The following is a 12,811-nucleotide window of genomic DNA, read 5'->3' as shown; positions in this document are numbered from 1 at the left end:
TGGCTCACGGGCTTAGTTGCTCCGCGGCATGTGGGATCTTCCCGGACCAGGGCACAAACCCGTGTCTCCTGCATCGGCAGGCGGACTCTCAACCACTGCGCCACCAGGGAAGCCCAAGGGAGACACTTTTATACACTGCTGATAGCACTACAAATTAGAAATGATGAAAGCAATGTGCCATATCCTTTGTCCTGGAATTTCCACTTCTAAACATACACTTTATAGATATCTGAAATTCAGCAAAAGCTTAATGACTAAATAGTGCTTATTAAAGTATTATTTATAATAGTGAAAACTTAAAAGCATTCTAGGTGTCCAACAAAGAAACAAAACAAAAAAAAGCTATTGTTTTTATAATAGAAAGTCATAAGAATATGAAACCAACCACTCAAAGGAAAAAAAAAGCAAAAACGTTTATTTGCTTCCTTGGGGATTTAAGTGGGTTCCATACAGCCTCAAGAGAAATGTAGAAACTGGTCATTCTCAAATTAGTATTGCCAATATCCAAACCAGAGAAATTAAGGAATAGAGAGAAAACTGCTTTGTCCCCTGAATTGATGGTTCTTGGAACAAACAGACTGGATACTTGCTAGCTCTTTCCTTTTCTTTGGATTCTAAACCCATCCTTGGGCAACATGTCTTTTTTATTTTTTTCCTTAAATCACATGAGCTCAATTTAATGTTTTGATTTCAAAGGGAAGAGTTAAAAATACACAAACTATTATCCTGTTGGAGAGTAAGTATGTTTGCTAAAGTCCCACTTCAGAAATTATTAAAAGTAGCCTCACAAAATCATGGGCAACTTTTTCTTGAAGATTCATTGGTGTTGATGGATTTAACCTTCATTTCCCTGGCCTGGAAGGTGAAAATACTGGTGGAGACAGAATTGTAATTGTTTTAATGTCTAAAGTTATTTGACTCAAAACTCAAAAGAGCTCCTGACGATGAAGCAGGTAAAGAATCTGAGTCAGCACCAAGTTCATTGTGACTTGGTTTCCTCCTTAAACCTTGACATCCATCAACTCTGGTTTCAATTTTTTATGGACCTTTTTCGTTTACACTGTAATACTAAAAACATTATGATGAAAATAGCAAAGTCTAGGGGTGAACTTTTATCCAAAATGATATCCAAATCTAGCAAACACTTTTTTTTAATTAAAGAGAAAACACTTCTATGAGAAGTGTTTTCTTTTTTTAATAAATTTATTTATTTATTTATTTTTGGCTGTATTGGGTCTTCGTTGTTGTGCACAGCTTTCTCTAGTTGCGGCAAGCAGGGGCTACTCCTCGTTGCGGTGTAAAGGCTTCTCATTGCGGTGGCTTCTCTTGTTGCAGAGCACAGGCTCTAGGCGTGTACACTTCGGTAGTTGTGGCACGTGGGCTCAGTAGTTGTGGCTCGCGGGCTCTAGAGCGCAAGCTCAGTAGTTGTGGCACATGGGCTTAGTTGCTCCATGGCATGTGGGATCTTCCCAGACCAGGGCTCAAACCCTGCATGGGCAGGTGGATTCTTAACCACTGCACCACCAGGGAAGTCCAAGAAGTATTTTCATTGCTAGTGTTTTGTTTTTATTTCTTGAGTTTGGTTTTGCAATTTGACCTCCCAGTCTCTTTCCTCATTTTTGTAAGGAATTAAGTGGGATGTCTCAGCTTTTGTGAAATTGTGTGCTGTGGGCTTATTTCCAGCTATTTCCAGAATGAAGTAAGGAGTGGTGGGATGGTGAATTTTCTCAGTTAAGTATTTCTAAGCTCTTTCCCTGCTGTGAATAGTAATTGGCTTCACACCATCTTTAGGAATCGAGGATCTAACTAATGCATTATTGTAGTGTTTTACAAAGTTATCTCAGAAATAACCTTTTTAAAAATCCCAACAAGAATATCATAGCAATTTCTGACCAGATTTCATGAGTGTCAAAACTATCTTCTCTATAAATATTGTCTGTGAATTTCTGGAGTACCATTAAATGTAATACTCAGAAACTTTGAACTACATCCAAATCTGATTTTAACTTATGTAAATAAGGAGAAATTTCCTCTTTAGTGTGTGAGGCCATTCACATTCAGAGATCTTATTGAAAGCTCACCAGATTGGGTAAATCTAGGAAAGTTCTGAGTGGTGGAAAAATCTGGATTCTAAGTCTGTTTATTCATTCGAATAATCAGAACTAAGTTAAAAAGCCAAGGTTAGCATGAAAGATTTTTTTCCTTTAGTGAGTAAATAGGGTTGTTTTTTAAATTTTATTTTATTTTATTTTTAATTTTAACTTTTTTTTAACCTAGAATTTAACATATCTTAAAGCAGCCTAAGCATTTCTGGCTTCTCCTTGTCCTGTGACTATGTCATGTATATCGAACTGATGGTCCCAGCATTCTCTAGGGTAAATGGTCCTCTTCTAACCTTGCTTCTGTTGTGAGAAACTCTGAAATCCTTCTGGAGACAAGAGGACAAGGCATAATGACTGGGAGTCCACATGTGCTCAGAGCTCAGCAGAAGAGATGGGGCAGGGCCATACATGATTAAGAATAATGTTCCAAGATGCCTTCCCTTTTTTTTTGTAAAATTAAATCCATTTAGCAGACCTACTGTGTGCCAGTATTTATTCAAGAAGCAGGTTAGTCTAGAAAAGTAGAGAGATTAGAGAATGCATAGCTTGAATGCAGTTAGTAAGTGTAGGAACCAAATCACTAACTTGGAAAGCCAGGGGGGGCTCTTCCAGGAGCGTCATGTAATCTGGGTCCCCAGGCATGTTTACCAAAGAGCGAAGAGCTGGAAAGGCGTTCTACACAGAGAGAACAGAGCAATGCAAATGCATGAGGAAAGTGGGGTTTGAGAGAGTATGAGGGCCACAGTGCAGCTGAAATTGAAAGTTTGGACTGGAGTATGGGAGAGGGCTCATAAAGGAAGTCTGAGGTCAGACTGAAGGACCTTGTTTTTTAAGGCAAGGCATTTGTACTTTATTTAGAAAATGGGATCCACTGACAGATTCAAGATGGGTTGTGATCTGTATTTTGGAAAACTGATTCTGGTGACAGTACAAAAGATTGGTTGACTAGACTGACAGAGAAACTAGAGAGGAAGCTGTCTCTGAATAAATACTCTGATAGCTGTAGGTACTAAGTGGGAGAAGAGGAGGTCATTAGATGAGAGATGGACAGCCAGGGATGAGGAAGAAATGTAGGAAAGAAGGTTACACATTAGGGTTTGACCTGCTGTGTTTGTGGTGCCCGAGGTGTTCCTGATGCAGGTGCCCAGGATACATTGGGACTGTGGATCTTGACCTGAAGAGACAGGTGGGGACTGGAGGGATGGAGCCCTTAGTGTACTAGTGCGAAAGTGGAGACAAGCACCTTCAAGAATAGCTGCATCTGATCCAGAGGGTCCACAGGGGCTGCTGATCAGGGGTCAGGACAGGGATCAGAACGACTGCCTTGTTCCACTACACTAGGATCTCTCCTCCATTTCTTTTACTTTTCTCTAACACGTACACACGTTCACAGACATTCATTCTTCATGTCAGAGATCAGCAAACTTTTACTGTAAAGGGCCAATAGTAAATACTTTAGGTTTTGCTGGCCACATACTGTCTGTTTATTTTTTTCCCAACTTTTAAAAATATAAAAATTATTCGTTGCTTGACAGCCCAACATATACAATATTGGGCCAGATTTGACTCATGAACCATAGTTTGTGGACCAACCCCTGCTGTAAGATACTCTCAGAAATTGATTCCATCAAAGCAACTGACACTTATCTGGAAGAATATTCACATCAAGAGAAAAAGAAAAAAATCTGCATGGTAACTGAATGTATATTTGTAGAGTAAATAATAAATGCCTCCAGTCTTTTTCTTCTCAAGGAGTGCCTGCCTACCCATGTTCATCTGGCAGACTCCCCCTCGCCCTCCAGACTACATCGATGTCATTGCCTTCTGGAAGGCATCCCTGGCTCTCTGGTCTGAGTTCATGGCCCTTTCTGTACTTCCCGTATCATGACATTGATAATCACACTCTCATGGTTGCCTGGCTGCTGCTCTGTGTCTCTCGCTAGGCTCTGAGCTCCAGCTGGGCAGCACACATGCCCCTTCTGCACCTTTGTATGCCCAGCATGTGGCACCAGGTAGCCTCTGTAGATCATTAGTAACTGACAGAAGAAAGTGGGTATAGTGGTTAAGGTAGAGGCTCCAGGACCCGTCAGACCTGTGTTCAGGTGACCACTCTGTAATTTACAAGCATCTGACCTTGGAGAAGTTAACTAATTTTTCTGTGCCTCAGCTTCCTCTTCCATACATTGGGGTAATGGTAGTACCTACGTGAGGGGTTGTTATGATGATTGAATGAGTGAGTTCATGTGTGTAAAGCACTTAGAGCCTATGACGCATCGTGCAGTCTTGCACTTTGGCTCCTCCTGTTATTATTATTATGGTAGTTGTTGCTATTACCACTACCACCATTGCTGCTGCAGTTTCTGCAACTACTACTTCAGGGAGGCAGCATAGGGATTTAGAGCATCATTCTTGAATCAGACTGCCTGGGTTTCAATACCAATTCCATCATTTACTAGCTGTGAGGTCCTGAACAAGTTTCTTACCCTCTCTGTGTCAGTTTCCTCTTTTGAAAAATGTGGATATTAGTTGCTCCTAGCTCAAAGGGCTATTTTGAAGACTAAATTAGAAAATCAATGTAAAGCACTTTACTGCCTAGTTCCTAGTAATGTCAATAAGCGTTACCTATCAATTAGTGAAGTCTGACTTGGGTCTTAGCTATTAATTTCACTATCCATTCCTGTGTTCACTCAACCCATGACAGTTTGTAAGCGCTTCCTGTGTGCTGACCATGCCAAGTTGTCACTATGACTTACTCTACCCTGGACTCAAAACAATGTAGTTTGATTATAAAAATTCTGGAAAAGCTTCCTGATGCCCTGAATTGTCCATGTCAGCCCTGATGAACTGAATGACTTTGAGCAAACCTCGGTATATAATCTGGGCTTTACAGATATTCTTGAGTGGCACCATCCTCCTCATAAACCTCCTTTTGAAAGATAGGAGACTGTGATTCTATAAATTCCTGTGCCTCCTGGCATCACTGGTTCCCTACCTCCCAACATAAAACAGATGAAAATGCCAGCCCAGATATGGCTTAGCTCAGAGAGGTGTAACAAGGTCATAGGTAAGAAAGAAGTACAAAATGAAAGCTTCTTTAAATATCTAAGCTGCTGTTGTCATCATAAATGTCTTGAGTCTGTTCCTAAGAGTCAGACTTTATGATTAGAATAGTTTTAACTTAAATTCACTTAATGTTTTCTACCCACCATTATAAAAATCACCTGAACCAAAAAATAATTATTCTTTTTACTTTCTTTAATTACCTCTTTCCCATGTTAACGAATGCATAATACCACCCAGCAAGCCTACAGATGAAACTGCCATTTTCTTTATTATCACCTATAAATTTGACCAGTAACATTTTACGCCTTAAAATTTATACATTTAGTTTTTCTCTTTGACAGGGCAGACAGTTTACAGAAGAATCAAGACTTGGAATTTGAAAGGAATAGAGAACGATTTGAATTTTTAAAGGTATGGGCAGAGTTTCGCTCCATTGATTGATTCTTTATGTGTGTGGGGTATGCGGAAGAGGTGCCAAGGAGGTGAGCTGCATAAAGGTGTGTCTGGCATCCATAGTGTTCTCCCCATTTTTCAATCCTAGTGGGGCTCTCAGGCCTTTCGCAACATGCGGATTATTCCTCCTGGCTCAGGAATCATCCACCAGGTGAATCTGGAGTATTTGGCAAGAGTGGTATTTGATCAGGATGGATATTATTACCCAGACAGTCTTGTGGGCACGGATTCGCACACTACCATGATTGATGGTTTGGGCGTTCTCGGCTGGGGTGAGTGTTCTTCCGGGTTCCTATTCCACTTATGCTGTTCTATGCAAATACCTTGATTTACTTTGATACCCTTACATCCCAGCAGCATGAATTTGAGTGACCACAAATATCAGAGTGGTTTTTTTTTTGTCTGTTTTCCAGTAATTTCCAGTACCCAGAAAAGTGTCTCATGCCTTTTAGGCACTCAGAATAATGATTGGAAGAATGAATTGGAATAAGCAGCTGGAATTAGAATAACTGAAAATCAGCTGGGGTGTTTGTTAAAAACAGTGACTCCTGAAGCCCACTCTCCTTTTTAGTGTGGAATCAAGGGGATTTTGACACAGGTGTTTGGGGGACCACACTTTGAGAAACACTTGTTAAAAATTCTATAGAGGGAAATAGAGAAAAGATAACTGTTCTTTATGGAAATATAGCTCTATACTAGTAAAACACTATAAGTGGGTTGACTACTTGTTAATGACACTGAACTATGCCTGAGGGATATCGTGAGGACTAAGGAAAGCATTACTCTGTCATGCCTTTCCACACAGGTGTGGGAGGTATTGAAGCAGAAGCTGTCATGCTGGGCCAGCCAATCAGCATGGTGCTTCCCCAGGTGATTGGCTACAGGCTGATGGGAAATCCCCACCCCCTGGTAACATCCACTGACATCGTGCTAACCATCACCAAGGTAACGATGTGCTGCCTCTTCTGTGGTCTGAGTCGAAGTGACAAATAGGAAGAAAGTCCATGATGGAGTCTCTCTTGGTTTCCATGTGCTCTAGAAATGCTAGGAAACAGTTATGTTTATGACTTTAAAAGAGATGACATAAGGAGAGAACTCTGCAGTTAGGTTTCAGATCATTATGTTCATTTTACTCTTCTGTTGCTTCATGGATCTTTTTCTTTAAAAATTTTTTTTTGAAACTGTGAAATAGTTTAAATACACAGAAGTTAAAACGACATTTATATGCCCACCATGTAGACTTAACAGATGGTAACATTTTGCTGTATTTGCTTCAGAGCTCTCTCTGTATGTATATTTTTTAAGAAGTGAAATGTAATATTTATGGCTAAAGCCACCCTCTTCATTTCTAGAGATAATCACTATCTTGAGGTTATAAGAAATCATTTCCATGCATATGTTTATACGTCTGCATTTTTTCCACATGGTTCTTCTTTATATGAAAATAACAAATTCTATGAATAATTTTTGACTATTTAAAATTCCATTCTCTGTATTATAAGTTACATTATTGTAACAGATGTTTCTCCAAGCTGGAAAATATTAGTTTTGTTTTGTTTTGTTTTTCATTTGCCCTTGTCAGAAATAATCTTTTTTGGTGATTTGCTTGCTTTGCAAAAAGAAGGCAGTTTCATTTTGAAAGACTATTAGAAAAGTAATTTTTTTTTTATTATCACACAATTTTTTCTGGTTGTATAGTTTGGAGGCTTGGGGTATGTGGGATGGATACTATACTTTTGATTTAATAGTCATGGACATCAGAATCGGATTTATTTGAACACTATAGCTCATCAGAGATGTCCGCATCATTCAAGTGTGGAATAATATAGGCTTTGCCCACAAAATTTGGCAGAACTCCACGTAACCAAAAGAGCCTGTCTGTGTGGTTGTCCACACTTCATACAGCTGATTTCATGCAGGGCCAAGCCAGTCACTGAGGCTCCAGCTCTGGCTGATGGCTTGTATGGAAAAGGTGTGAGAGTCAGACTGCATGGATCTTTTGGTTACATTTGACTTATACCTGTGTTCAGGATATTTGTTCATTATACCCTTGAAAACAAGGCATTTGCTTATTCAACAAGTGCAAATCATAATTTATTCAAGTTGAAAGAATTTATTTAATTTTTAGAAAGAAGTTTTCTCATTTGGCAAAACTTATTGTGTTTTTATATTACTTTTTCTTTCTTTTTTAAGAAATGTTTCAACATAATTTTAGATTTACAGGAGAGTTGATGTAAAGGTAATACAGTTCCTGTTACCTTTCTCCCAGCTTCCCCAGATGTTAACATCTTACATAACCATGGTATATTTATCAGAAACAGAAGTAGTTAACATCGGTATGACATTTTTAACTAAACTAGAAACTTCACCAGTTTTTTCAGTAATCCATTTTCTGTTCGAGGATCTACTCCAAGATACCATGTTGTATTTAGTTGGCTTTACTTTTTAAGTTTTATTTTTAAAAGTAATCAAACATATGTTGGGCTACTTCATTTTTTGTGTTTACTCACAAGGCTACTTTATGAGAACTGCAAGGGGATAGTTCTGCATTTTAAATACAGGTTATCAAGTCTCAAACTCTGCTATTGTTCTGTTGCTCAGCACCTCCGCCAGGTTGGGGTAGTGGGCAAATTTGTCGAGTTCTTTGGGCCAGGGGTAGCCCAGTTGTCCATTGCCGACCGAGCTACAATTGCCAACATGTGTCCAGAGTATGGAGCCACTGCTGCCTTTTTCCCCGTTGATGAAGTCAGTATCAAGTACCTGGTGCAGACAGGTAAGTGCAGAACACTGAAAACAAAAGGCCGTTTCTAAAGTTCATAGAACGCTAAGAATCGGAGCACTACCCTCGGCCTCTGTCCCTCGATTAAATAGTTGAGGCGCTCAACCTAAAGAAGAGAAGAGAAGGGATGGTGGGGAGGGGAAAGCTGCAAAATACATCCAGAGATGAGCTTAGTTTCTATGGCTCTAGAGGTGGCCACTGAACCTCTTACTGATCTGGTACCGAATTTGTAACATCTACTGAGGTGAAACCAATGGTTTCAGAGAAATTGAACACTTTCTTTCTTTTTTTCTGCGGTACGCGGGCCTCTTCTCACTGCCGTGGCCTCTCCCATTGTGGAGCACAGGTTCCGGACGCGCAGGCTCAGCGGCCATGGCTCACGGGCCCAGCCGCTCCGGGGCACGAACCCATGTCCCCTGAATCGGCAGGCGGACTCTCAACCACTGCGCCACCAGGGAAGCCCTCACTTTCTTAAACTGAAACCTAAAAGAAATTTCTCTCACATGTCTTCGTGGAGAGGATGACAGGGGATGTAACGAACACTGGGGCCCAACAACAGGTCATGATAAATATGTTAACGAAGATCAGACAGTCATCTGTTATAAGGTCCATGCTGAAAGCTGATAACCTTTACAATTCAGTTAAAATGAAGAGGCAAAAAAATAATGCCGATCTGTTGTGGCTCCAAGAATCAAGCTCTCAAACAGTCTTATTTAACTGTCAGAGAACTGGGAGAACTCCGTGTCCGTTGGGCAAACCGTGCGTATTAGTTCCTGCAACCAGGGTCTTGATCAGAATGAAACAGCAGAGCTTGCAGGGTCATATTCCTGGTGATATAGCATCACGAGTTAGTACTTTGAACTCTGGAGTTAAACTCAGCTTCGGATCCTGGTTCTGCCATTTACGGCCTGTGTTCCATGGGAAAGTTATTTAATCTTCTTGAGCCACTATTTCCCCATCTATAAATGAGGATAATACCAGTACTTGTCTCATAAGGTCATGATAAAGGATTAGAGAATAAAGTAATGCATTTAAAATGTTTAGCACACAGTGCTGGGCGCACAGCTGGTGATCTGTGGTGGGAGACTGTAGGGATTACGACTTTAACGAGAATAATGTGGAATGCTGAGGGTCTGTGGCCAGTTGAAGGCAGATGCGTTGGAGGTATGCTTTGACAATTCGCTGAGGCTTAGGATCCTCTTAATTAAGACCCATAACCAGAGAGAGAGGAGTGCTTATAAGTAAGAATCTTCTACAGAAAATGGTCACTTCGAAAGAACAGCAGATCAGTTAATGGCCCCTAGTAAACAGCAGCATCGGCTAGAGAGTCAGACTGTTAGCCTGAAAGCTGCAATATCAGCAGAGGGCTTGGTGTGTGTTTAAGTGAAATGCCCATTACTTGTACAGTTTCTGGTAGAAGCATTAGTTTAATCAGGACATATTAACATCTGTTACTTGTTACCTCTTAAAATGCCCATTAGGTCGTGATGAAGAAAAAGTAAAGCATATTAAAAAGTATCTTCAGGCTGTTGGAATGTTTCGGGATTTCAGTGACCCCTCTCAAGACCCAGACTTTGCCCAGGTATGAGAGTGCCTTTCACTGAACATGTGTTTCCTCTTTCTCAAGCCTGTGGTTTTGTTGTGAATGTTTTTTCTTGGGGGGTGTATTTGTAGGAAATTAGTCACTGCCAAGTTATCGCAGAAGAACAGGGTGTTAAAAGGCTGAAAAATCAAAAAGATAAGGAACTGTAGACATAAAATAACATAACTTGTCCCATTCTTCCCAGCCATTAGGTTAAGTATGCTCCCCCCTACACACTTTTTTAAAAAATAAATTTATTTTATTTATTTATTTATTTTTTGGCTGCATTGGGTCTCTTTTGCTGTGCGCGGGCTTTCTCCAGTTGCAGTGTGCGAGCTTCTCATTGCGGTGGTTTCTCTTGTTGCGGAGCATGGGCTCTAGGCGTGAGAGCTTCAGTAGTTGCAGCACGCAGGTCCTAGAGCATGCGGGCTTCAGAAGTTGCGGCGCGTGGGCTCATTAGTTGCGGCTCGTGGACTCTAGAGCGCAGGCTCAGTAGTTGTGGCTCACAGGCTTATTTGCTCCACGGCATGTGGGATCTTCCCAGACCAGGGCTTGAACCCATGTCTCCTGCGTTGGCAGGCAGATTCTTAACCACTGCGCCACCAGGGAAGCTCTGCTCCCCTTATTTGCTTAACTACTCTTATGTGGAAGATCTTTGGAAAAGGAGTTTAGAAGGACTAGAGCTATTTAAAGGCTGATAAGCACATCATTATTATAGATGGGGAAAGAAAGGGAGGTGCAAGTGAATCAATTTGTTCTGATTTACCCATCGACATACTTATCTTCATTCATTTTCTAGGGTGCAAACTGAATCCACATTTTTCTCAGCAGCCAAGATTGGAGGGTAAACCAGATGTGGGATCCTTGTTTTGTTTCATATTACATTGAGGGAAGGAAATATTCAATTAGACTAGGGCCCATTTCTTGGCATTGAGGAGTTAATGGATGCATTCCCCCAGTCATCTTAGAAAAATTACAATGGTTTATCTATCATTTCAGTAGAAAATCCATCTCATTGACTAACTTAAGCAATAAAAAGGATGTATGAGCTGCTTTGCAAAGATGGCTGAGTGAAAGACCCTGGCAGCAGCCACAATGCCCACCCTGGTCTTTCTGAGAGGTGGCAAGGCTTCTGCCTGTCCCATGCTATCGAAGTGCTCATCTGGAACTTTGGAAGTTCATCCCTTCAGTGTAAAATGGACATTGACTTCCTTGGTTTTGAATGTGGTAGTTTAGTTTATTTGTGTTGTGGTGGTGTTTCAAATTCTCTGGCATGGCTGTGTTTTTTCTTTGTGAGTATAATGTCAATTCCACGGTTCCTTTTCTTTGGGGTGCACAGGTTGTGGAGTTAAATTTGAAAACAGTAGTGCCTTGCTGCAGTGGACCCAAAAGGCCTCAGGACAAAGTTGCCATATCTGACATGAAAAAGGACTTTGAGAGCTGCCTTGGAGCCAAGGTAGGGACCTGGGAGAGGTGGATGGAAATCCTCCCCAACGCTGCCCCAAGCCTGGCTTCTTTGTGCACAGGCTTCACCGCCCTCGATGATGAATATTCCTGAAGCCCTGTGCTGCAGGCGTTTCCTCTCCATCCTGTAGTCCTCGACGCCTCCCTCTGCATTAGCTAAGAGCCAGGCAGCTTCCTTAGAGCACTTGATTTTCTGTAAACACAACTCAACCCTCCTTTTCAATAGCATACCTCCTTTTCATATGACTCACCACAGTGTTCACTCGGCTTGCCCGAACTTTTCTGGCCACTGTACTTTTGTTCATGCCATCCCCTGCCTGCATGTCCCTTCCCGGTCTGCATGCACTAATCTCTCAGCTCTTCCACAATGTGGCCTCAGATCTCATAGCACAAAGTCATCTCTCCCTCATTTGAACCTTCATGGCATCAGTCGGAAACCCTGTGATGGTGTTTCATAGCCTTTAATTTCGTTGTTGGTACTGTATACTATTTGCATGTCTGATTTCCTTTACTAGACTGTAGATTGAGGATAGGATTTATGCACAGTCACCTTTGTATCCCACAAAGTGCCCAGCATAGTATCTTGTACACAGCAGATTTTCAATGAACATTTTTCAAATGAATAAGATTTGTGATGGATTTTATCCACGGGATGCCAGCATTTTACCAAATGTTCAGCTGCACTGTGTTAGCCTTATTGCTTATGATGGTTGAATCTGGCCAAAATGGCACCTTTTTCTAAATTTCCATAAAGGTTAGTATCAGCGCCCTCAGTGTAGCCATTACATCTGTACTTATTAGCTCTAATTAGACTAAGCTAAATTTGTAGTTTTAGTGTTTCGGTATTTGAGGTGGGGAATAATTGTTAATAATTTCAAAGCAAAATCAGATTCAGAAATCGACTCCCTTTTATAAAGATTTAAAAAGAGTAAATTTAATTTTTCTGTAGCATTTCAGAGTTTACCAGCTGAGATGTTTGTTTTGTTAAGAATTCGCCTTTAAAACTATAGTTACCAAAGTATTTCTTCTTCTTCCAAAGTGAGAACTTTTGACCATATATTTTTTTTTCTTTTTTTCTTCCTATAGCAAGGATTTAAAGGATTCCAGATTGCTCCAGACCATCATAATGACCATAAGACATTTATCTATAATAACAGCGAGTTTACCCTTGCTCACGGTTCTGTGGTAATCGCTGCCATTACTAGCTGCACTAACACCAGTAATCCATCTGTGATGTTAGGAGCAGGTAAGTGCCTTTGATGGTCATGTGGACGTGTGGGTAAAAATTTCCCAAGACATGACCTAGGGGCTTAACTGAGTTCTACATATAGTTCCCTGAGCCTTATCCTTTCCAGATGCAAAGATTAA

The 12,811-nt window shown here is 40.8% G+C and overlaps 1 protein-coding gene across 1 annotated transcript in view; it reads left to right on the top strand.

Moving 5' to 3' along the window:
- Positions 1-12,811, top strand: part of ACO1 (aconitase 1) — a 60,845-nt gene that overhangs the window by 26,334 nt on the left and 21,700 nt on the right. The window contains exons 5-11 of the mRNA XM_059072779.2: positions 5,507-5,576; positions 5,707-5,890; positions 6,424-6,563; positions 8,220-8,391; positions 9,879-9,979; positions 11,319-11,435; positions 12,530-12,689. Of these exons, the coding sequence (XP_058928762.1) occupies positions 5,507-5,576; positions 5,707-5,890; positions 6,424-6,563; positions 8,220-8,391; positions 9,879-9,979; positions 11,319-11,435; positions 12,530-12,689 (944 nt within the window). The remainder of the gene's footprint in view (positions 1-5,506; positions 5,577-5,706; positions 5,891-6,423; positions 6,564-8,219; positions 8,392-9,878; positions 9,980-11,318; positions 11,436-12,529; positions 12,690-12,811) is intronic.

Source organism: Kogia breviceps, chromosome 8, assembly GCF_026419965.1.
Source record: "Kogia breviceps isolate mKogBre1 chromosome 8, mKogBre1 haplotype 1, whole genome shotgun sequence".
Lineage (NCBI taxonomy): Eukaryota > Metazoa > Chordata > Mammalia > Artiodactyla > Physeteridae > Kogia > Kogia breviceps.
Note: the sequence above shows the minus strand (reverse complement) of the source record. Positions and strands in the feature narration are given on the sequence as shown.